The following is a 25,024-nucleotide window of genomic DNA, read 5'->3' as shown; positions in this document are numbered from 1 at the left end:
GTACAGGATAACAGAGTAGAATACTGTGTTTCACACTTATCATTAAAACATCCAAACAGCACATGATAAAATGCAAGAAAGTAAAATGCACACACATTACAGCACAAATACATTTAAAACAGCACACGCAGACTAATATATAGCTCAGGCTGAAACTATTGGACCAAAAATGTGAAGCACATTTTAAATCAATACATTAGTAAGCTTAAAAATACTTAATGAAATTAAGTAATTCATTATTCCTTCTCATCATTTATATTCAACTAAATAACAATATTTGAGGTTGTCTTGTGTCAATTTGTTTGTTTTACGAATGCATTTGTTTTTCAGAGGCTCTTTACTGCTGTTATCAATGATTCTGCAGGCTGTTTGATGGAAATATTTTTTGTACCATGAATATAGTGTATTAAGGTTTGACACAGTTGGATTTGTACCTGCACATAAACGTCCGGCAGATTTTTTAAAAATCTCTATTTCAAGCTATAAAATACTTCTAATTATGAAATATGTATAATGCTTCTAATTTGAAGTCTTTACGGTTGTGTCATGTATGGGTATGGACTGTGTTGCATGACATCGACACACAGCGCAAAAACAGGTAACCCTTTCTAAAACAGTCACATTTCTGTCACTCAGGAACAACCGTCATGCATCCTTTACATGTAAACCCCGGAGAACGTTGGCAGGCATATCTGCTGCGGGAGCCAGCGAACCACAAACGATTTGTACACAACCACACAAAGCTGCACAAACAAGAGAACATTGTGAGATATAGCCGGTCCCTGTACGGCGCGTCCCCAGATGCTCGCAATTCCACGTAACTGAACACTGAACACAACACACTCTGCAGAGAGGCTGGAGCTGTGTGCAACATATTGCAGATGGGTAACTTCACATTCCTTGGCCTCGCTGCACACGGGCACCAGCTGGGGCGAGCCGTGTGTGCGTGTGTGTGCGTGTGTGTGCGTGTGTGTGCGTGTGTGTGCGTGTTTATGGGCATGTCTGTGTGAACATGTGGGAGGTTGCGCATGTGGCGGGGGAGGCTTCAAAGAGTTTGTGTGTCGGAAAGGGCAAGATGATACAAGGCCGCATAGGACTCCCTGTGTGTGACTGCTTGTAATGAGGAATATTATGCGTGTGTGTGTGTGTGTGTGTGTCTGTGTGTGTGCGTGCGTGCATGCGTGTGAGTGTAGAGTTCAGGTCAGGTTTGCTGATTAATGACCTCATGCTGTCATACACACATTCTGCACAGTTGGGATGGAGTAAACCCAGCGCCTGGCGTGACTGCACTCATTTGTTATTATAGCGTAATTCTGCGGAAATGGTCTATATCCCCCTTTTTTTCCCCTTGCAGTCTGAAACGACAGTAAAATCCTTACTGCGAGGCGGAGCAATGCCGGAATTATCCCATCCAGTTATTATCAAGCCAAGCAGAGGAGCAGCACTGAAATGGCAAATTAGCCTCTGCTTCATTTATCCTGCAGTGAGCACTCCACTCCACGGTGAATGTGTTTCCATAGGAACATGGTGTTACTTTGAGCTTCACGAGCCGTGCACGCTCTCTACGCTCCCTTTTTTCTTCTTGCTTATCCTTTCTGTTCAGTTTCCTCTCCTCTTGTCAGTCACTCCACACACATCAAGGAAGAGAAAGAGAGAGGGAGTGAGAGAGTGAGAAAAATCGTTTGGGAATGAAATCAATAGGGCCATTTAACCACCACTTGGGTTTTTCAATTTATTTATTTTTTCTTGCTTTAGCATGTCTCAAAGCCTGCTCTGGTCTAATCAGTCTGACATCACTGTTTTTCAATATGTCTTTTTTATTACAGCACGCAGGCATTTAAAGCTCCCATTTCCTACAGCCACGATGGCGTTTCTCTCCCGAGCACGTTCGCTATATCTGCATCTCCTTGATCTGTATCAGCTGAAATAGTACAGCCAGTACATCCAGCAGGAGTGTGTGGCATGTGTGTGTGTGTGCGTGTGTGTCTATGTGTGTGCCGAGATGCAAAGAGTCACTGTGTGTCAAAAATACGGCAGAGTTGCAAAAAAATAAAAATCAGCAGCAACTGTTGTTTTTCTTTAATGCAACATTTCACTTTGGCTGCACATTTCCATGTGGTTGGAACACAGCAGGTAGAACAGGGGCTTTACCAAAGGTAATGGTCAGTATTCTGAAAAAAAAAAAAAAAAAAGAGAAAAGATCCAAAACCAGAAAGTGGGATGGAAGTTATGGAGGGGGCTGAGCAGATATGTGGTTGTGTACGAGTGTTGTGTACGAGTGTGAGAGAGAGAGAGAGGGGGAAAGAGAGAGAGAGAGAGAGAGAGAGAGAGAGAGAGGGGGAAAGAGAGAGAGAGAGAGGAGAGAGAGAGAGAGAGAGAGAGAGAGAGAGAGAGAGAGAGAGAGGGAGGGAGGGAGGGAGGGAGAGAGAGAGGGAGGGAGAGGAGTGGAGGGTATCTCTTGTAAAAGTGTCGCTGGTGATTTGCAGCAGCGTCCTTGCAAACCTCCCCTCTACCTGACTGGATGTTTTATGAGCGTTGCAGAATCAGAAAAAGGAGGCAGGCTTATAATACAGCTGACAGAAGTCTTTTTATGGTGGATGGGCAGAGGTGGAGGTGGAGAGGGGAGGGGGGGTAATAAAGCTGAGTGCATCTCTCCTGGAATGAAGCTGCAGCGATGGGGGGGGGGGCAATGCTGGTAAAGTGCTACAAATATTTGGGAGTGGGTGAGCATAAGTGTGTGTGTGCAGTGTGAAACATATGTACACACGTGTGTGTGGGTGTGTGTGGGTGTGTGTGTGCGCGTGCTGACGTCACGGTGTTGAACAATCACTCAGCTTGTTCAGTAGAAGAGGTACTCGCCCTCCATAAGGCCGCCAGAAAATGGAGCTCTCACCATCACACTGGCCTGAAGACGCCCAATTATCCCACCTTTTTCCTGTGTGGTTTCTGAAGCGCAACGGGGTCAGTGAATGCATCTCCATCCTGTGAAGCCCTCTGCTACGCAGACTGAATGCTTACTGATAATATATTATGTGTTTTGTTGAGATGACACTTTATTATTCTGAAAATATACGGTTCCTCTCAATTGTCAGCTTAGTGCATTTCTCCACGACTGACTCTCTGTTACAAATATGCAAACTCAGACATACAATAAGTCTTATTCCAGTATTCTACCCTGCTGGCTAACGTCTTAAGTCATTTATCACATACTTACACCCTTTAAGGGGGGGGTGACGCGTGCAAAGTTTTCTAAGCAGCTTATCTATGCAGTATCATTCAGGGCTGGAGTGACTCCAGCATGAGGCTGGGAGGGCGGCAGCCCCTGTCAGGGAGGCATTTCAGGGATACCCTTTGTCTGGTGTATAGATCCACAGTTTCTGAATTATTTTCCCCACACGGAGTGATAAAATATATCTCCCAGTGAGGTCAGACAGACCACTTACAATACATGTGTGAGTGCTTAACATTTGTTGTCTTGCAAATTTTGTTTGTCAGTATAATCACACAATATTCATCACATCGTTTTTCCTCAGACATGAAGTTCTGAAGCTTTTTTTTTTTAAATTTTATTTGCTGTTATCATATTTACCCTCACTTTCCAAGACACGTCACTACTCCACCACCGTGCAGCTGTCAACTTATCCGATTTCCTCTTATTTCTCAGAATTCGCACTCTCACCTGAGTCATTGAAAAAAAAAACGTCGCTAACAAAGCCTGTGAGAAGACGTCACTCACGCAGCAGCACATTTTGAATTGTTTTAGCGGTCTCAAAGCGCGTGGGCTAATCAATTTCACCCCCCCCCCCCTCCACTTCTCTCTCCGTCCAAACAAACGACCGTTATCACTGAAGGAACAGGAAATAATTTGTGCCATTCATTGTTGTTGTTGTTGTTGTTGTTGTTGTTGGTGGTGGTGGTGGTGTGTTTTATTTTTCTTCCAGGATTCTGATTGGCTGGCATGGCTTGATCCTCCTCGTTACACCGACGCCTATGAGTTTTGTTTGTTTCATTTTATTTCAAACATAATAAATAAAAAAAAACGAAATAATGACTACAATGAAAAAACTGTTCGAGAAAGAAGTGGGAAGAAGCACAGGTTTAAAACACAAATCCTACCTCCTCTCCAGTCAGTCTATTTGCAACCTGTGTGTGTTGTTGTTGTTTTGTTTTTAACAAATCACATACTCATAAACAACGACAAAGCAAGCAAATAAAGCAACCAACCAGTAAGTAAATAAACAAATAAAGTTATACAATAAGGTTTTGTATTCTCATAGTAGCTCTTAATAAGGTTTGATTTTGCTTTTTTTTTTTAATGATCTGGTGTAAACAATATTATTTTGGGAAATGCAGAGGGAGAAATATGTGTGTAAATGTGGCATGAGACTGAAGGGAAAAGGGCGCTGCCCAACTTGGTGAATGATCAATATATTTATCAGGTATTCAGAAAAAAAAAAAGCAACAAATCGAACAGCTTTTGAAATTTTGTAATAAAGAACGCATATTTTGCTTTCCAAACGAGCCGGTGCATAACAGCTGAGGCGTTTGCAATGCTGATAGCAAAGTGTTGGTGTTCCGCTGGATTAAGGTTCACATAATCAAGATAAATATACACGAAACAAAGCCGGAATCATAAAGGATCTGCTGGGAGACATGAGACATTTAAAAAAAAAAAAGAAGAAAACTGACCAGGAAGAACAAAAAGTAAACAAAGCTGTGACACTTGCATGTGTGGATTTTTTCCAGTTTGTTATAGTTTCCTCCCACAGACCAAACAAAATACAGTATGTATATGGTGGTCTCCTTTCATGTGTTCAGGAGAACTGGGCAAGCCCTGCCTTTTCCACAATGATAATAAAAATTGTGAATGTTGCTGAATAGAAATCATCTTAAAAAGGATATTGATCGCTACAATATAATGCAATAATTTCTATACTGCATGGATGGATGGATGATTGTTAGGGGCTCAAAGACTTGGTGATGATGGCGTTTGGTGGTTGGATCGTCATTGGAGAGATTTAGTTGGGATTTAGTTCGTTATGAAATGCTGTTGTTTTGGAGTTGAAAAGCCTTACATTATGCAGCATCTTATTAAAATAATCGTCCGCCTCTATTAAACGAGCATCATGTATTCACTTTTCTGCTTAACCTACAGTTATTATTAAAAAAAAAAAAGGGGGGGATTAATGAGCTATTTCTAACCTAAAGCATTGTGTTTCCACCAAAGTGCTTCACTGACTGTAAAAGAACGGCTTACGGGGGAAACTTTTGTGTGCCCACAGCAGTGTTGCTATAAAGATCTCCATTCAGTCTTAAACTGCTTGACTAAGAGGAAAAAGGTTGAATTTCTTCTGCTTCAGTTCCCAGTGAGTGACTCGACATTAAAGGCCGAGAGAAGAACAGACAGAGCGATGACTCTGCTCTGTCTTGGCGGCTCAAACCTCTTTGTGTCGGCTCCGCACCTCCGTGATTACCCCTGTTCTTCATCAGCTGAATGCCTCGTGCTGCTGTTTTGTCCCTTGTAATTGCCGTTGTAAACACTGATGTGTTGTGCTATTTTATGTCGAATTGCTTGTTTTAATAATGGTTGAATTTTGTTTATTTGCTTGTTCAAGTAATTACTTGGTTTTAGGGACGTTCGGATATATCCTGAATCGGTTTAAAATACACTTTTTAAACAGTAGGTTGACTCTGCTTATTCCACGGCATAGCGCCATGTCCACTGGTACATGTCCTTAAAGGCACTCGCAAAAATTGCTAAATAAACGTACCCTTGGTGGGCGTGTGACTTGCGGGCCATTAGGCGTGTCTAGAAAGAGTCATCACCTTATCAATACCTCGACAGCTATCGGCTCCTGGAGTTCAAACCGAACCAACATGGCGGCTCTGTCACAAACTTTCTCCTTTATGACTGAAAGAGTTCAGCGAAAAGTTTGAGAAAAAAACATTTGAGGCGAGAAATAAGCTGTGCAGCTGATGACTCTGTCCTGGTTTTGGTTCCACCACAGCTTGTTGAGACATTTCATAAAAGTTTCTGCTCCACGACCATAATTTGCATAAAGTTGGGGAAATCCAACTTAATGCAAATGAGCTGAGGGGCGACGGGCCACAGTGCAGCTCGAAAAACGCTCTGCACCCAGCATGCACTGCGGTGCGTTTCACATAGACAATGAATGTTTTTATCTTCATAATGATAAACTTGGTGTTTCTTGATTCAGTTGTTGACTGAAGATATTTTAGGCTCTTATTCTTTAAGAAACTGTAAATGACTTCTTTTCAATTTAATAAATTCTAGACCCATTTAGAATTTTCAATTAATTTCCACTGGATTACAATTTAGAGATTAATGGATATATTGTGTAAAATGAGTTTAATATTACTTTAATGAAAAAGTAGCATGTTTTGAATTTTTTTTTTATATTTAAAAGAAAAGGGAGAGGCTTGTATTAGCTTGGTATTTTAGAAACTATGTGATATAATTCTTTTTGTCAGACTTATTATAATCTGAAGTTGGTCTCTCATCATGGGTGTCATTAACCTTGTGTTCACTGAAGTGTTATCGAAGGATATTTCAGCTCTTTAGATTTATGTCAAAAACATCCTCATGTAACATTGAAAACATTACATAACATGTCGAAATACTGCTTTAAAAAATCACACACATTTCTGCATTTCGAGCTTTGACTTGCCGATACACTCCTCACTCGTTTTTGTAAACGATTGAATACTTACTGTTGAGTATCATTATCCTCATATATTGAGTATGACTTGCAAAAAAAAACCTACCAAACAACGCTGTGCACAGGTGTAATTTTTCTCATTTCTTTGAATTGAAAGACAGAAAACAAAGAAAAGAAGTTTCACATGAGAAAAGGGGTGAAAACCTCAAGGAATCATTACGTATCTCCGTCATCGTCAGACTTGTACAGTTTTTAGTTTGAGAGAACGAGTTGGAACTGGCGCTGGAGAAACTGTTTAATTCTATCAAATACATTCTGTCTGACATATTGTACACACATGAAGCAGTTCAACAGTGGTTCACTTTGAATTCTTCATTTCATTCCTCACCAAATTTTACAATTATCTACATGGTCAATATTTCTTCTAAATCATCATTTTGAGCAATATTGTACACTAACAACAACACAGGAACGCACGTTAACTCAGGTTTCTTCTTCATTACTATTTAGTTTCCATTATAATCATCACTACCACCACCTCCAGTGGTTTAATATCATCTTCAATTAGCCATCATTTAAGTGATATAATATTGTTTCCATATCATTTAATTTCAAAGCGTTATTATTTATATTTAAATCTTGACAGATGTCATTATTCTCATCACATCGGTTTTGTTCTTTCTTGTATTACCTTTTCTCTTGGTTTAAATTGTAATCAATTATTTAGTTTCTTTTATGTAGCTGTTTCATTATGTCCCATAGTCCTTCTTTAATGGAAATGTTGCTGTCATTCCACTTTGTTGAAAATGTTGTCGTTGTTTGCTGGTAAAAGTGTTTTAGAAGACTTGAAGAGTAAAGATGAGCACTTTAGCCTCGGCCCGACTTTATCTGTGGAGTTTGCGTGTTCTCCCTGGACAGTATCTTCACGGGCTTTCCCTCGTGAGGCAGGCTCATTATTTGGCCTGTTGACTCTAAATTGTGCGAGTCTGAGATAGTTTACGGGTGATTGCCTCGCTCTTTGTGCTTGTGAGCGTAGGCGATAGTGAACCCACACGCAGACACAAGGTTAAGATTAGGTTCACATCAAACAAAAACAAATGAGATTGAAAGAACGAGGTCAGGAAACAGTCAACAGTCAGAACCAGAGCGATTATGAAGCAGGTTAGTGTAGTGCTTAAAGGTTAATACAGACTTTGTGGGTTCAGCAGTCTAATAAGTTTAGGAGCTTTCACTCTGAGCGGAATCGCAGCTGACGACGACTTCAATACCCGTACATTCATTAAATAAATGAATGTAGTCGACCAAGGATGTAGTTTTAGTGGCAGTTCTTTGCTCCTTCCACTCACAGCATTAACATGAATAATGAGGATATACTGTAGAAGATGGATGGTTGTTTATGGTATTGTATTTTTAAGGGCGTTTTGTTGTGCACTGTAAACTTTACAAGGTGTGGACTCACGTATCTTCACCATTACAAATTTATTTGTGGTTTTCCTGAGAAAAACATTCTGGGAAAAACTGAAGAATAAAGTCTCATTGAAAGACAAATATACGACGATAAACTCATTGAATATTGCTTATTACTAGTACTCCCTGATGTCTGTGGTCGATACGTTTCTACACTACTGTTTTCCCCCACTTTATTTAAATAGTATTTTTAAAATCCAAAATGGAAATTGCATTAGAAGTAAAACCAAATGAGGTCAAAATGATAAATAAAAAAAAAAGAAAAAAGAAAAAAAAAGATGGAGCAAAATATAAAAAACATCAATCAGAAAGTTAATATGATAAAAGTAACTTTGCTCATCTTTATGCTTCATATGTTTGCATGTGTGTATCACAAAACTGTAAGTTCTTGTTTTTTTTTAATGTATTTACTCACAATGTTGTGTCACATTAACAACATCTGTGAAACAAAAAATCTCTTTGGCATTTGCATGTTCTCTCTGAGTTTTGCGACAGTACATACACATGCATTTGAAGCAAATGAGTGACTTTTGATTGTGTGTGCGTGCCTGATGGTCTCTCTGTATTTGCCCGACTCTTGCTGGAGTGATTTAATAACAGTTTTGTCTCCATCCAACGTGCAAATTTAGCGTGAAAGTATTCACTCGGTTGGCAGGAGCAAGTCAATAAGTTTTCTTATTACAGTTTTCTTTCTTTGTGCTGCTCGCGGACTCATCTCCCAAACTATTTCTGTCCTCTGGAGTCTGGATGTGACGGTCTGCAGTCCTGTCAGCACCTCAGGAGCTGTGCGGGTTGAGGGAACATGTTGTTCTGGGGGACAATGACGCTGAGATGAAGGTCACCAATGGCTGGCTGGTCGGTTGAGTCGCTTCTTATGTGATGTGAAGTTGACATAGGAGTTAAGGCTGGGGAGGGCGATCATGGGACAGAGTTAAGCCATGAAGTCTAAACATTTTCGTGTGACCTTGTTCTTTCCTTAACAGACTCCACCGTCCTCTCAGGCTCACCTGGATAGAGAGACGCCTGGATGCTCTTCTTGTCCAGACCCTCGGGAAAAGAAGTGGGGGAAGTGCATTAAGAGTGCGCGGTCCCACCAGAGTGCTGCGGCGGCGAGTCACAAACCCGCAGCCATTAATCAACATCGGAGGACTTTGATTTCTTCATCATCGCTTCCCGCAGCAACAACAGTGGGGCAGACATGTTGGCAGGCCTGCTGACCGGCGGACGTGCACCATAGCATTCTATTTCTGGAGCCTCATTGCTTTTACAGATTAACTGCCCTCAAATACGGCCCCAATCCGTTCATCGCGTCGCTGGTTTGACTGCTGCCGCCGGTCGTGTGTGCTCGAGCTGCAAAACGCCCTGCCACGTGTCAGTCCAGTCATCTGAAGGACCACGGCCTCCGGCCTATCTCCGAAAGAAGTGCACTTTTTCCTGCAGAAGAACAAACAGGAGGCTGCATGTCGTGACTGCTTCTTCTTGCGGTCTGAAGGTGAAGATTGACATCTACCGAATCACTGTGCTTAGATTAAAACTACATGCATCACCAGAGACTTTCCCATTGGAACCCTGAAGGGAATTTACTTTGAAATCGTGAGGCTTCATCAAGTTCAGTTCATCATCAAAACTGATATCGCTTGAGAGCAAAAGTAGCCGACATTTGCAGATTGGTGAGTGCCCATATTACCAACAATGTGAAGTTGAAGGGACAAAGCCTGAATCATAAAGCTCTGAAGATATTACTCATGACATGTAAAGAATAAAGAAAATCCTGAATCAATCAGCACAACTTCAGAGCAACATCTCTCAAAAACAACAACAACAGTAGAAAAACACAGCGCTGCATCTCACTTGCTTTAGTAGTCAGAGGCTCTTCAGGGAGACACTCTGCTGGCCAGTCACATTTGCTCGTTGATGCAGTGGCCTCTTGTGCCGTTGGTATTTAAAGAGAGGGATGGAGAGTCTAGATGAGCTACAGCACCCTCTTCTGGGTGAAAACCCCAACAACGGTCGGGCGTCCGTGCCGGGGCCACGGCCGGCGCCAGGCCCGGTGACCGGTCAGGCCCCGGGCGCCATGTTCAAGAGCATCCTGGTGAAGTGCGAGGAGGACCGTGCCTACCCTCCCTTGGCATGGAGCAACTACTGTGGACATCCTCCTGAGCTCCAGCAGCAGCAGTTCTTAGATCCTTGCGCCTTACCTCGCACGCTGGAGTCCTACTACCCAGCAGCCCCCATCTGGGGCCACACGGACTCCCTGCTCAGCAAAGACTACCTGGAGACCACCTTTGTGGACATCCGGCCCGGCTCCACGCTGGAGAGGAAGCTGCTGGCCGAGACGCAGGACTTCCACAGCGTCGCCTACAGCATGGACGATGAGGACGACCTGCTGCCGGACTCTGACGTAAGACATCCCCACACAGACAGACAATCTGACACACTATCAGACTAATGGATTGTAGTGGTCACACAGGAGTGACTGTTGGAACACCACAACCACATGTTCAGGTAGAAAGATATGCAACAGAAATACAGTGAAAATATGTCCCAATTCTCTCTGTTACACGTCAGAAATAGTTGTAATGAAGTGTGTTTTATTCGTTCCATCCAGCAGATTAAATCTAATAATAGATTGTAAAGGTATAAAAATACACCCAGTATGACTGGAATTACTGGCGACTGGGGGAAATAGTTCTACTGAGCTCATATATTTCAGTTTTCTGCATTCAACTTTTAGACTTTCACACTCTACATTTGAGGAGAAATATCTTTGCACTTCTTACATTCTACAAACTGGCCCATCACTTGCTTTTTATCTATGAGGACAAGTCGAGTGAGTTTGTGATGCTGAGATGAAGAAAACATCCATCTCATCTCATCTCATCTCAGTGGTGCAGGATGACTTCCTTCTTATAATCTTTTTAGTTTTTGAGGGAAAATCATGATTTTAGTGCAGGATTAATAAATGGGCATCATCAAAACATATGTTAAAACTAACTTATATTAGGAACCAAGACAAACTATAAAATACTGCTAATTGTTGAACAGGTATGACAGTTTAATGATATATATATAAAAGTCACAGTGGCCATCATACTATTGGGTGTTCTGTGCTGGACACAGTGTTTTCATGGGAAATGTGTATAAAATACTGTATGGACATTAGGATCACTATCATGATCCTGAGTGTTGGGGGACCTTGGTTACATTCCCAGCCAAAACAGGAAAGACATCCAGTGCAAAAACTACTCATGTCCACAGTGCAAAGACCTTCTGTGGTGACTCCCTGTAAACGGTGTGACACGACGAGGCAGCACTGAAATGCTAAAACGTTTGTCTCTTCATGTATTCCAATCAAAAAACAAACCTAGTAATAGAAATATCTCTCTTTTCCAATTGTGTTCTTTTAGTCTGTTTCTTCATTCCAGCTGAAATCAATTTACATGTTGCATTGACAATAACTGTAGTTTCAATTTGCAGGAGTTTCAATTTATTTAGGACTTTTTTAAAATATAAAAAGGAAAAAGTTGCCCGAAAGACAAAAAACTGAAGTAACTCACCTCCTCTTCTGCACTGTCATATCACCTCATTTTTAGCACCTCGTGGTTGATTTTTTTTTTTTTTTTTTTGCATTAAAAGTGAAGCTCCTGCTCTCACTGCAGCATCCAGGAGCCAGAGAGGAAACTAAAATAGACACACAAGTGATACATTGAAGGGCAGGAAGCAACTCAATGCTTATTGTTACAAGAAAAAATAAAATAAAATCCAGATTATGTAAAGCTGCTCTCCTGCTGCAGAGCAGGTAATGACTCCACAGCAGTGATGGAGGATGCCACTTCCATTTCATAGAACACTGAGCAAAACCCACCGTGGAGTGAACTGTAAATCGTCTATAAGACTCTTAAAGTGGTGACGTGAGGTTTAGGAAGTTGTTATCAGAATGCATGTGGTTCAAATATGAAAAATAAGTCGCTTCTGGTTCTTCTGCATTTTGCATAAAAGTATATATATACACACACACACACACACATACATAGATACACACAGAAAGGTTGGTTACGGTTTATTACTTTAATCATAAAGTGCACAAACACACACACACACACACACACAGTTTAGAAGTCTGCTCCACAAGGACGAAAGAATAAAAGCCCTTTTTATTGTGAATGCTGGCCGGGACGCAGCGATGCAGAGACTCAGACCTGTGGGAATGAAACCTTGCAGTGACCTCAAAGAAGAACAACACCACTTCTCCTCCTTTATTTCACTTCCCATGCTCTGGTTAGGGACTTCCCCCATGAAGCTCATTCTTCACTGATTAATTGTTAGTGGAGAGCCGATCGATATCATGAGTGGGCGACTGGGGTGACCTCGGTGTGGTGTTCAGATACCCTTTGAGGAGTGTACCACATTATACACCAAGCCAAAGATAGGGGGCGCCACAGCAATGCATTAATACTTTTAAAACAGGGTTCTGCAACTTTTTCGGACCAAAAGAGCCGTTTTCACAATTTTACACCAAATAAAATTTGTCTCCAGCCACAAAAAAAAAAAAAAAAAAAAAGCTAAAACTGATTACGATTACAAAATAAGTTACACAGTTATGATTAATCCAGCTTTAGTTTGCTCTACACTTGCTTCTGCTCACAAGCTCAGCACATTAGCACAGGCTGCTGCTATTTTGAAAGTTACCATTTCACTTCACACGCCGCAGTGCAAAGCATTATGGGATTGTTCCACTGACTGAATCAGACGATGGCGTGTGTAAACCCACACATGAATCTGATCACTTAATTCTGTTCAAACCGATCCCTCAATCTGACTGAGTTTATACAAAACAATAACCCAATGACAAGTGATTTCTAATCTGAAAATCTTCATGCAGTTAGAGTCACTGAAGTTTCTGTGAATCTGCTTCTCATCATTTTCTCGATACATGATTGTGGGACTATACTATTTCGATAAACTCCTGTTTACTGGACGAGGAGCACCTAAATCCCAAACCAACACTGCTGAGGAGCATTATCCTCCCACTAACTGGTGTAACTTGAATAAGTAGATGCGTGAATCAGCCATTAGTCTGACCCGCACGATGCTGAGAGTGACAATATTCCATCTCTGTGCACATCCTAATGAAATGATAGCTTCTCGAGCAACAAGGTTTATTTTCAGTAACTAATAAACTCTTTTTCAGAACTCTTTGTGACATTGCATATGAGTGCTGTATTTATTCACCTCTTGTCCAACATGATGACAAAACAAGCAGCAGAGTCTTATTTTAACAGACACAAAGAATCTCATAGACGCATTTAAACAACCTTGTGAACTGAACTTGAAAAAAACCCTTCTATTTTTGTCCGCTCAGCACAAGCCGGTGTGTCTGGTGGAATGGAACAGACGAATCATTTGAAAGTGAATTTCCAAGCACAAAATTAAACAAGTGAAGTAATATGACGGGGTGTGTAGTGAGAGAGGAAGTCAGACTGGATATACAGCTGTTTCCAAAAGATGCATGAGTCACGAATCGCCTGCGGTCAGCAGAGGCTGCGCACATCCACGCTAACCCCATTCAGTCACATTATCTCTCAGGCACCAGCAAAGTTTCCCAGTTATTGTGAAAGGAACATAAACACATCACGAAAGATTATGTATATATAGATGTGTGTGTGTGTGTGTTTTATATATATAGTACAATAGGTACATTACTGTTTTGACTGAAGTGTATTTTTCCCTGCTGAATTGTTGTGGAAGCAGAAATCAAAAGGACAAATATCTGCCAACTTCACCCAATGAAACCAAAATGAAGTCCACCGCCACGACACGATGCCTTTCTATGTATTTCACTGGTTCCTCTGACCTCGACTGAATATAAGTGCACTCTGTTTGAATCCCAGGACTCCTCCATTGATGACTTTAGTGATACAGACAGTGAGAGCAACTTCCCTCTGATGATCCCTCAGGACTACCTGGGTCTGGCCTTTTTCTCCATGCTCTGCTGCTTCTGGCCCCTGGGCATCGCCGCCTTCTACCTTTCACAGAAGGTACACACACACACACACACACACACACACACACACACACACACACACACACACACACACACACACACACACACACACACACACACACACACACACACACACACACACACACACACACACACACACACACACACACACACACACACACACACACACACACACACACACACACACACACACACACACACACACACACACACACACAGAGGGCTGATGAGATGTAACCTGGCACTGCAGTTCACAGCTGAGGGTTGGTTCTTACTTTCCGCTGCGTGTGTGCAAACTAACAACGGGGCCAACATTTATTGTTCTGTGCCGACGAAGACTTTATAAAACAAAGTTAGGGCACAACCAAGCCATGTGTGGGTTTCTGAATCAACTGAGTCATATCTAGGTCACTTTTAAGCCAATATACTCAATAACACTACTGGAGGTTCTGGGGGGGGCGGGGGGGCAAAAAGTCATTTTTGTGCCTGTGAGATTATTAAAGGCTTCTTTTGATATACTCCTGCCATGTCTAGAGAATATATAACATCGTAATGTTGGATGTTTATATTCAACGTGACCAAAGCGTCAAATAAAAAAGTTGTCTCCATGTTAACTTCTTAAAAATATAAAACTCTGAAATAAACTCTGTTCGCAGCACCCTGGTACCTCTCACTTTACACAAAATGACGTTGGCTTGTCGTAGAACTGCCAGTATAGTTGTTTTACCTCAGATACAGTGGCAGAATGGTGATGCTGGTGTCAAACTACATGTGCTCATTGCCTCAGGTCACACTACCAGGGTGAAAGTGGGTTTTCAGAGGGGAAAGGTGAAAAAAGGTTGATGATAAAATAGAAACGTTAATCTATGCTTCACCTCTACTAAATTTAGTGATGATTTTCCTTCTGTTACTGTCCTTTAGGGTAACATACACAGAGATTAAGTCAGTATTTCACAAAAACAGTGGATAAAAAATAAATTCATGTATTCAGGTGTGTGGGAATGTGAACAGAGGGCAGACTCTTGAAAGACAAAGCTGAAAGAAACAGAGTTCTCCTTCGTCTCCATTATCACCGCTGTGGAAAAAGCCCCAAACGCCTCTATCTGTATTCGCCAGGGGCCTCTGCTCTAATACAGGCATCCTTCCAGCAGTGCAGAGGAGGTAAAAATCCCATTAACACGTTTGCAAAGCTAACTGGCAGTAAGCAGCGGAGGCCTTTTGATCAGATCAATGGCCTTCGTTAAGGTTTAATTAGAGTCATAACAAGAAACCTCAAGGTGATAGATTTCCAATATTGTTGAGTGCTTCCTAAAACGGGGGTCAGAGTCAAAGGCAAGGACTGGAGGGGGGGGGGGGGGGGGGGGGGGGGGAGGAAGGTGGGTAGGTGAAAGTGATGAATGAGTCACAAATGGCGGCCGTGATTCAGAGATGGAATATAATACGGGCTTAGTGTGTGATTGGAATGAGTGGAGGAGGGAAGTGTAGGCCCGAGGAGACAGTGACAAACGATGACAAATGCGCCCTCTCCTGTTTATTTCCCCCGCCTCTAAATCCTTCTCTCGCCGTCTCTCCTTAGACCAACAAGGCATCGGCTCAGGGGGATTTTCAAGGGGCGAACGCAGCGTCTCGTCAGGCTCTGTGGCTCTCCGTGCTGTCCATTGTGTTCGGGATCATCACGTACATTTGCGCCATCGCTGCACTGATTTCCTACCTGTCCGGAAAACCGCCCTAAGACCAACCCCCGCTCCCTTCCTCTCTCTCTCTCTCTCTCTCTCCAACTCCTGCACAAGAAACAGACTAGTCACATGTTGTCACATCACACAAGCCGACTTTTCACCTGTACGATAATCACAGTGTCCGTCCATCGACTTGTCTGAACATTTGTTTCATCTGCACCCGTTGGAAAAAGCAGCCATCGGACAGTTTAAAAAATAAATAAATAAATCCAGTGTATCGATCATATTCACTCCCAGTTGGATTTGGATGTTCTTCGCACATGGAAAAAGAATCACAGCGTCACTTTATGTCGAAGATTTTGTCTGTAATTGTCTTAATTTGACTTACATGAGTGTCTGTGCTGTAGTTGCCATCAAATGTTAGCATTCCTTAAGTTCTAAAAAAAAAAGAAAAAAAAGGAGGGAAACGAACGTCCTCATCTGGTTGGACGGAGCCGAGTGGAGGACAGCGGAGATGAAGTCTGCAGATTTATGAGAAGGTCACCGCGAGGACGTGGCGTCAGATAAATCCTGATGGACTCGGCTGTGGAGGGGACCTGAGCCAGCGCTGTCACTCCGGGGCGGGGGTACTGAAAGCCTTGGAGTTTCATATTTATAAACATATGACAAGTCTGAGGCAGAGGAACCAACAACTCCAGCCAGAAAGAAGAAAGAGCCGCCATCGACCAACACAACTCCGCATATCCGGATTCCACAGTCGGCATCACTCATAATGTTTACCTGCAGAAAAGACTGCGTCTGCTTTGTTCATGCCAAGTTGATTGAGTAACTTTGTTTAAACACACGTGAAAAAAAAAAAACAACAACCTGATAAATACGTTTAGTGCCATTATATAAGATTATATAGAAATAAGGAGTTCAAGGGTTTAAGTATGAAATGCAGGGTCGAGTTAGGGATTTAAGACTTCTATATTTACACACAGTATACAGTGATGGGAACGGAGACAGGAGTGCAGACCTGCTATGAAAAGTGCCAAAAATATTGAAGAAACTCTTGAGGATTATCCTTTTATGAGCTGTTCCATTAATAGAAGCAACCAAGCTGTTACACCAAGCTTCCCAATATAGAGTCTGATATCTTCTCCGAAAAGAAACTACACTGAAATTCTTCTGGAAGCTGCTTTTCTTTTTTTCAGAATAATAATCATTTAAAAAAAACTTACAAATTTTGACACAAGAAATGGTGCAATAATGAAATAAAACTAGTGAGCAAACAAAAAAAATAACTCCATTAGTTTGAAACATTAAGTCAATATTATTGATTTCATTGTTTGTTTTGGCCTATAAAAAGGTGAACAAAATGTCAATTGAATTGTATCTGCAAATTTGTGTTTTCTGAATGCTTTAAACTGGGAAAATGCACTCTCCCCAACTGGTAACGTTCTAAGTTCCCAGTTTCATGAACGCACCATTACACTTGAGATGAAGGGAAAACAAAGTTGTAAAAAAATTTATAAAAAATAAAAGTATGAAGACCTTTAGCATCCAGAAATATGATATGTGAGCTGTGGTGCGTTCATGAGCGACTGGGAAGTGGGAAAATAAACTACTGGAAGTGGCGAGACTCAAAACTTTCCGTTTAAAAATTGGAAGGTTTCTAAAAATCTTTGTTAATATGATGCAACTTAACACAAGGGCAGTAATGAGATATAGTTACAACCCTTATTATAAAGTACAAATAGCAAAATGTCATTACTCTGGTTAGGTAGCTGCAAAAAGAAACTACAAGCTTTGTTGACTTTTTATGGCCGTCATGTGAACACAACCGTTGGGAAAAGGGCTTGAACCAACTGGTAACTTTCTGAGGTTTTATAGATCTTAAATTTTAATGAAGCACCATCATATTTGAATGGAGTAAAATACAGCAAACAAAAAAAAAAAAGCCATCAGCAACACAGTGCATGAGTCAGTAGCATCACAAGTCTGGTCGTATCAGAATCCTTCACAGTGAGTCTGCGACGTCCAAACCGGCTCCAAGCTTCAGGTCCAACTTTTGAGGTTTTTTTTGCAAGAACAGCTCTGATAAAAGAAAACCCCTCGAGCCATATTGGTTTGTGCTTCAACGTGCCATTAAAACGAGCCGCGACGACAGGAAACTCCAGTAGATAATTAAACCTGTGGGTGTGAGCAGTGAACATTTTCTATGTAGATATATAGTTTTTATAGACTCCACAGCTGACTTTAAAGTAAGCCCAGATGAACTACCTTGTTCCCTTGCAATCCCAGTGTTGTATCAAGACTGAGCTGAATACTATAGTATGGTCACTAGTAGTGGTGTGTGTGGACACGCCTCTGGTATCTCTGTGTCGGACGCTCGTCGGCCACCGCTGCTGCACTGACCGTCCACACAGCGTCGTGCTGTTCTGACAATCCTGAACCTTCAACTTCCAACTCCACTGGACAGTTAAGAGAGAGAAAAATATAAAGTCTTTGTAATTTGCAGCCAAGTTACAACCGTTAGTCATTTACATGGAGCATTTATCACTGACCGATCGGGCTCTGGTAGGGTTTGCCTCACTTGTTCGGTTAACGAGTTGGAGACGCAGTGAAGCGGACAAGTCGTGGCGTCAAGCCGCTGGACGTGAAACGTGGCGGCAAATGCAATTTGTTGGTTGGAGAGATACTCAGTTATTTCCCAGGTCACATCCTTGTATTACTTGTAAATAATAAAGTGAAAGAGAATCTATGAATCCCAATAAATGCACTTGTTTGACATTCATCTGGTTTCTTTTCAAAGTGTCGTCTCGGCGACAAAACACGCCAGCCACAGCACAGCGGGCCGCACTCAAGCAAAGGCTCCTCAAAGTAGACGCTAAATATTTTATTACAACATCAGCCATTGTGGGTATTGTTTAAAAAAAAAAGAAAAAAGAAAAGAAAGTAGGAAAATAGGAGAGCAGCTTTTTCTTCAGAGGTTTTTAGAGTATCGCCGTCTGACTGAGTCCCTGTAGAACTGGAAGATCTTCTCTGATGCTTTCTGGCTGACAGCGATGCACTGCTGCAGCTGTGGGACAAGCAAAAAAAATGAATAAATCACAATTTAAGAAATCAGAATGTGAAAAAAAAAAAAAAAGACGAATGTGGCATCTGACAGAGCTCAGCTATTAATATGCAACTGTCTGGTGGAATCTCAAAGATGTCCTCCAGCCTGGCTTTGGACGACGCCTCCACACTCGACGGACCCCGATAAGAAATATTACCTTATCCACTCATGCTCACGTCAAGCAAATAGCGTGTACATCATGGCTGTCATGTTGCTGGATCAGCTAAAGTTTTATGGAGACACTGGTCATGAATGGCTCAGTTGTTACTCAGGGTATATTACTTGGTGATGAATTGAATCCAGATTATTGGCCAACGCGTCGTCACTCAAGGTAAATAAGGAGCGTAAGGAATTTAGCAATACAACTCCAAGAAAAAACTAAGCGGCATTGGTGCATTTAAAGGAGTTAAAGGTGCCACAGGGACGACGAGAGGATATTTTTGCAAATTCAGATATGGTAAGGCTCATGCAAACACTGCAGTTATTTAGTGAATGTAAGTCCGACTGGACGATGTCCTTCTCCACTGAATCCGAGGAAACAATGAAGCAAAACAAGAATCGAGCCCTTGTCTAGTGACATTTAGAAATGGGAAAAAGTAAAATGATGCAAAGTCTGATAAATAACTAAGCTTCCATCTTTGGAATGAGAAAAGAAGTCATTTTCCAGGTCAACTAGTAGAAGGAAAGGACATCCAGACCAGACGACCCCCCGTGAGGCAGAATCTCAAGGTTTCTTTCTGTTTTGTAAACTGACCTCATGAACTGAAAAGGATCCTTTGGTCGACGACATCAAGACTCCCCGTTTGGCGCAGTCGATGGCGAAAGTCATCAAGGCTCGACTTTCCTTTTTTGAAATGAGGCAACATGTTCACAGAGTCACTGGGGGAGTTTGAAGCAGCAGACACAGAAACACTTTCAAACAAAAGTTTGTATGAATTTAACTACCGGTAAGTAGTTTAGTAAGAACAAATTTGGATTTATAATGTTGGCGTGGCAAAAGGCAATTAGAGGGAGAGGTAGAAGATTATATACTGTCAGACTCAGATATGTAGAACACCCCTAAGCTGTAGAACTGATAAGGAGAGCTTGAATGTGAAAAATAAACTTAAGAGAATTATTACCTGTGATCTCGCAAACATCACGAGTCAAATGACATAATCACACTAGGTCCTGGAAATATATATAGTTTTATTTACCAAGGATGTATGTGGTTGTGTGCATTAAGAGACAGGAAAATAGAATATTTTAGTATGAAAATGATAATAAAACAAGTTTAACGATAGATGACAAAATGTCTGCAAAAAAGGGACGTCGAAGGAAATATTTGCCCATTAGGCTCAATCAGCAACATTTAATTAAAATCCATTTAACCTTTTTAACAGACTCAACTGTGGATGTGATGCATAAACATGAATCGGTCCTGAAAAGGAGTTTCAAAATTAACTTCCGCATTTTGCTTCAGTTTTTATGGCTTCATTCTTTCATGTGCTGCAACAAAACACACAGACGTTTATAACCTCAACAAAACTAACACCATATTTTAAATGGAACTTGTGCTTCACCGTGATCAAACTGTTAAGCAGTGTGAATAAACACATAGATTTTTTTTAATCTTTTTTTTCATCCTGGCAAAGATCCGGGACCCATTTTTGAGTTGCCCCACAAATTGAGAATCACTGTATTAAGTCACTGATTCTCAGACTGCGGCACTCAGGCGCCCTCTAGCGGTGTATGCCGGAAAGTCTCTCCAGAGGAGGAAGATGAAACTATCTTATCAATGTAGCACAACAATTACAATAAAAACAACTATTGAAAACATGATATTGATATTTCAAATAAATATAATCTTTCATCCATTTCTGTCTGCACCTCACCCTTCTACATTCAGTTCTTGTAATTAGAACGCAAACACTTTCAAGATAAAGCACATTGCGAGGATGAGTTTCAGCCGGTTCTAATGTTGGACAGTGTGGCTGCAGATCAAAAAATATGTCCAATATTAGGAGTAAACTCGACATAGGTAAAACTCATTTACTGTATGTTCAGGTTGGACAGGGGTGGCATTTGGAAAGCTCAACATTTTCTGTGTAAAAGGTGTGAGAACCATTAATTTCAGATATAAATTCAAAAAGACCCCAGCTTTGGTCATTATACGTGAAATTAGATGACAATCGAAAGAGCTACCTCTTTACAGAAATTAGTTCTAGCTTGTCTGAGCTGGTTTATGAACATTACAATATTTGTTTTATAGCTAAAACAGAATTTATCCCCCTCTGTGATCAGAGGGGGATAAATTGCAAAAATTAGAAACTTCTTGTCCTTCAAAGATGCAGAAAAAATTATTCATGCCTTTGTGACTTCAAGATTAGATTATTGTAACTCCCTAATGTCAGGCTGTCCAAACTCCTCTGTTAGGACCTTACAGCTAGTGCAGAACGCTGCTGCACGTTTACTAACCAGAACTGGATGAAGAGAGCACATCTCCCCAGTCTTAGCATCTTTACACTGGCTTCCAATTAAATCTAGAATAGAATTCAGGATCCTTCTGATCACATATAAAACTCTTCATCACCAGGCTCCGTCCTATATCGAGAAACTTCTAGAAGTTTATCACCCTCCACGAGCCCTTCGCTCTGAGGATGCAGGACTGTTGGTAATCCCTAAAGTCCATAAAAGTAAAACAGGAGGCAGGAGTTTCAGCCATATGGCTCCTTTACTCTGGAATCAACTACCAGCCTCGGTCCGAAGGGCCGACACCATTAGTTTAATTAAGAGTAGACTAAAAACCTTCCTCTTTGATAAAGCTTATCATTAGGAATAAAATAGGACCACTAAGTTGAGCTGCTATAGGCCCAGACTGCTGAGGGGATTTTCTCTCTCCCGTTAAAGGGAGTAACTCTACATTTGGAGGTTCTTTTTTCTTGTCTTTCTTTCTTTCTCTCTGTGTAACAACATTACTGTAGCCACCAGATACTGCCGCCGTCTGTTTTTCTCCCTGACAGGAGGGGAGCAGGATCCAGGGGATCAGACCCAAGACTCCCAGAGTGGAGTTACGACGGTCCTACTACCCGACCCCACCACAGCACCGTGAACCCACCGCAACGGCACGGCCCTTAAACTCCAGACTGAGATTGGTTCATCATCAGACCAACGCTCATCATAGACTTTTCTTAGTATTTGTACTTATCTCGCCTGTCTGCCACTCTCTCTCTCCCTCTTCTTTTCCTCTCTCTCCCTGTCCTATCCCATGTACTTCTCCCCCCAACCGGTCAAGGCGGATGGCCGCCCTTCCAGAGTCTAGGGTCCGCCCCACGGTTTCTTCTTGAAGAGGGAGTTCTCATGAACTTCTCTCCATGCGAGGGAGTTTTTCCTGGCCACTGTTGCTTGTTACATCTGCTTGCTTTGGAAAGGTTTAGTTGGGTTCTGTTGTTCTCTATCATTGTAAGAGCGCTTTGAGATGTTTGTTGATGTGATTTAGCGCTTTACAAATAAAATTGAATTGAATTGAATTGAATTGAATTGATCAGGTTGTTTTTTTTCCTGTTTGTGGACTCTCACATTTACCTTTTCTTGAGCTGCGGTGGGGTCTGTGATGATTTCCCCATCCGCGGTGATGGCACAGGTCACTCCACAGAAGAGGGAGCTCATGGGTAACCCTGCGTCCATCAGAGCCATGCAGGCGGCATTCAAAAAGCAGGACAAGAGCTGAAGAGTAGCTGAGGAAAAACACTCGCAAAAAAAAGAGCTAAATTTCAATGCGCAGACTCGCGCGCCGGAGGTGTTGAATAAAGGATACGGAGCCGTCATTGTGCAACACCTGGAGGATGAGGGTGAGTGACGATCGAGGGTGAAGAGACAGAAGCAGAGATGCTTCGCAGGTCTCTCGTACACACTGCTCCTGTGATCGCTCTCGTACAGCTGGAATTAAAAGGAACAGTCAGGGCACAGACTGAAAAGCAGCAGTTTCTGGAAAAACAGACTTATAAAGGGATATAAAATCAACAATGGTAACCTCCTGCAACCTAAAAGATGAAGAGGACATCATGTCTTTATTGGTTTATTTCTTAAAATCATGAATTTGTGATTCCTTTACATATACCGTAACTATGCGACTGTAATAATGTAGTGCTTTCCTTTGGTCATTGATTCCCAAATGTGAGCTCTTCTAGTGGTACGCAGAGAAAAATCAATACTCTTTCTAATCAAATACATTTGAAAATAACAAATATTAACAAAATGGTCAAAAGAAGAGTAAAAAAATATATTTAAATAAATGAAAATAACTACAATAAGATTTATCTTACAAATATTTTGGTTTCAATGTCAGCCGATGTTTATCCATGCACTGAGAGGTGCAAACTTGACTGGTTGAGCTATGAGTTGCTGATAAATGAATAATCCTCATATCAGGAGTGACCATGTCTCTACTTAGAGAGCTCAACAGTTTCTCAGATGGTACACATTGTGAAAGCTCTCTGCTTACTTGGCAGTCCAACTTTAGGCTGGATCAACACCTCCACTGTCGCCCGGTCGTAGATTTCCTTGCTGACTTTGACCTCAGCTGGTCCGTACACTCCAGCCATCACACTTGTGTCTCCTAATTATTCAGACAACAGAAAAAAGCATCGTCACTAATCCAAAAAGAAATATATGTCAATCAGAGCAATAACATAGAAAAAGAAAGATCAAGAATGCAAAATAGTATCTCTGCTGAAAGGGGCACTTTTCTCACAGTCCACCCATGGGCAGACGGATTTGTGTTCACACCTTAAGCTCTCACTAAGCAGGTGCAAACAGCGACACAATGCATCTGATGTGTTGCAACTTTATTCCGTAAAGATTACCTTGAAAGAACCTCTAAAGATACTTAATTCGACTGTAAACAGAAACGATTGCGAAGGGCGTGTAAGTGATTAAGTTGTACCAGCCATTCAAACACAGTAATCTTCATTAAAAAGTTGTCTGCACATCTCTGAATCATCTTGCAGCCTCGAAGTCAGGTTAATGACATGTTGGGATAAAGTAGAATAAAGTACCTGCACTTCACAACGCGCTGGCGTCTCACTAAAGCTCAGGTTCAGAGTACTTATTGCAATAACAAAAGCCACCGATGACGCACCAGAGGTTGTATTTTCTGTAATCTTACCTTGCACAAAGGACGCGGAGCCATCAGGTCTGGATAATAAGTTCTGTTCACAGCCAAACTCTCTCAGAGAGACGGCAGATGAGTCGCAGACCTCCATCACGATGTTTCCACGGGCGCGGGGTGTCGCAGGCGGATTGCGTCACGTGTTGTCATGGCTCATGTTAATGACATCAGAAGTAAACCGAATTATCTAACTCAAAACGAATGTCCCCGGTTTTTAGCTGTTTTTAGGTACAATGCATCACAACCTTTTGTTGTGTAGAGCGGTATAGATGCTGGGTGATTGATAAGAATGTGACATTCGGGATAATCTCACCAATTTATTGTCAAAGAAAGTCCATCATTGTACTATGTTGCATGACTTATATGAATTAAAAATTCATTGTTGTTTTTTCGGACAAAACTCAATGTGATATTGTCTGTTTTTAGAACAAGGCACTTGTGTCTGATACACACATATGTATTTTATCAACCTGACTATATATAGCAATTTAGAAATAGACATTGAAGATCTGTTATGCTGTTACCACAAGAGGACAGTGTGAGGCGATATAAAATATGAATGTGATACTAATTACAAAAAAGAGAGGAAAAAGTCACCTTTAGAATTGCAAACGGTCTTTTTTTTTTAAACATAATGTACAGTGCAGGCAGGACTTCCAGAGAGGCCTCTTGCAGCAATATGACAAACTGTCAAATGTGTTATGTGAGCCTTTGGATGACTTTATTGTGTATACAGTTCAGTGTTGATTATAATCTTGAAAAGTTCTTGGGGAGTTTTCACCACAATACATTTACAGACCTAAAAGTCTGACTGCATACATACTGCATAGACATACTCAGACTTTATGGTATCTCACGTTTAATCAAACACTCACAATATCACATAATACAACCATACTAAGAGTTTGGAGGATTTCTTTTTTT

The 25,024-nt window shown here is 41.4% G+C and overlaps 2 protein-coding genes across 3 annotated transcripts in view; one reads left to right on the top strand and one right to left on the bottom strand.

Annotated features, from left to right (window-relative positions):
* The window catches only part of tmem91 (transmembrane protein 91), a 19,379-nt gene extending 1,830 nt beyond the window's left edge, over nt 1-17,549 (top strand). The window contains exons 1-4 of one of the 2 annotated variants that reach the window (XM_080459986.1): nt 8,832-9,002; nt 9,131-10,548; nt 14,039-14,185; nt 15,749-17,549. In XM_080459986.1, the coding sequence (XP_080316112.1) occupies nt 10,102-10,548; nt 14,039-14,185; nt 15,749-15,904 (750 nt within the window). In that variant the 5' untranslated portion in view covers nt 8,832-9,002; nt 9,131-10,101 and the 3' untranslated portion in view covers nt 15,905-17,549. Of the gene's footprint in view, nt 1-8,831; nt 9,003-9,130; nt 10,549-14,038; nt 14,186-15,748 lie in introns of those variants that run through there. The other variant, XM_080459985.1, reaches the window with a different exon arrangement.
* Nucleotides 16,801-24,216, bottom strand: exosc5 (exosome component 5). The gene is made up of 6 exons (XM_080459988.1): nt 24,098-24,216; nt 23,435-23,548; nt 22,748-22,869; nt 22,516-22,656; nt 19,706-19,795; nt 16,801-18,912 (listed from the first exon to the last, which is right to left on the bottom strand). Exons 1-6 carry the CDS (start codon nt 24,192-24,194, stop codon nt 18,817-18,819), a joined length of 660 nt encoding a protein of 219 aa, XP_080316114.1. The 5' UTR covers nt 24,195-24,216; the 3' UTR covers nt 16,801-18,816.
* Nucleotides 24,217-25,024: the final 808 nt, after the last annotated feature.

The sequence above is a fragment of the Lipophrys pholis genome, assembly GCF_963383615.2.
Source record: "Lipophrys pholis genome assembly, chromosome: 3".
Taxonomy (NCBI): Eukaryota; Metazoa; Chordata; class Actinopteri; order Blenniiformes; family Blenniidae; genus Lipophrys; species Lipophrys pholis.
The sequence above is the reverse complement of the archived record's forward strand: the minus strand, read 5'-3'. Positions and strand labels throughout refer to the sequence as shown.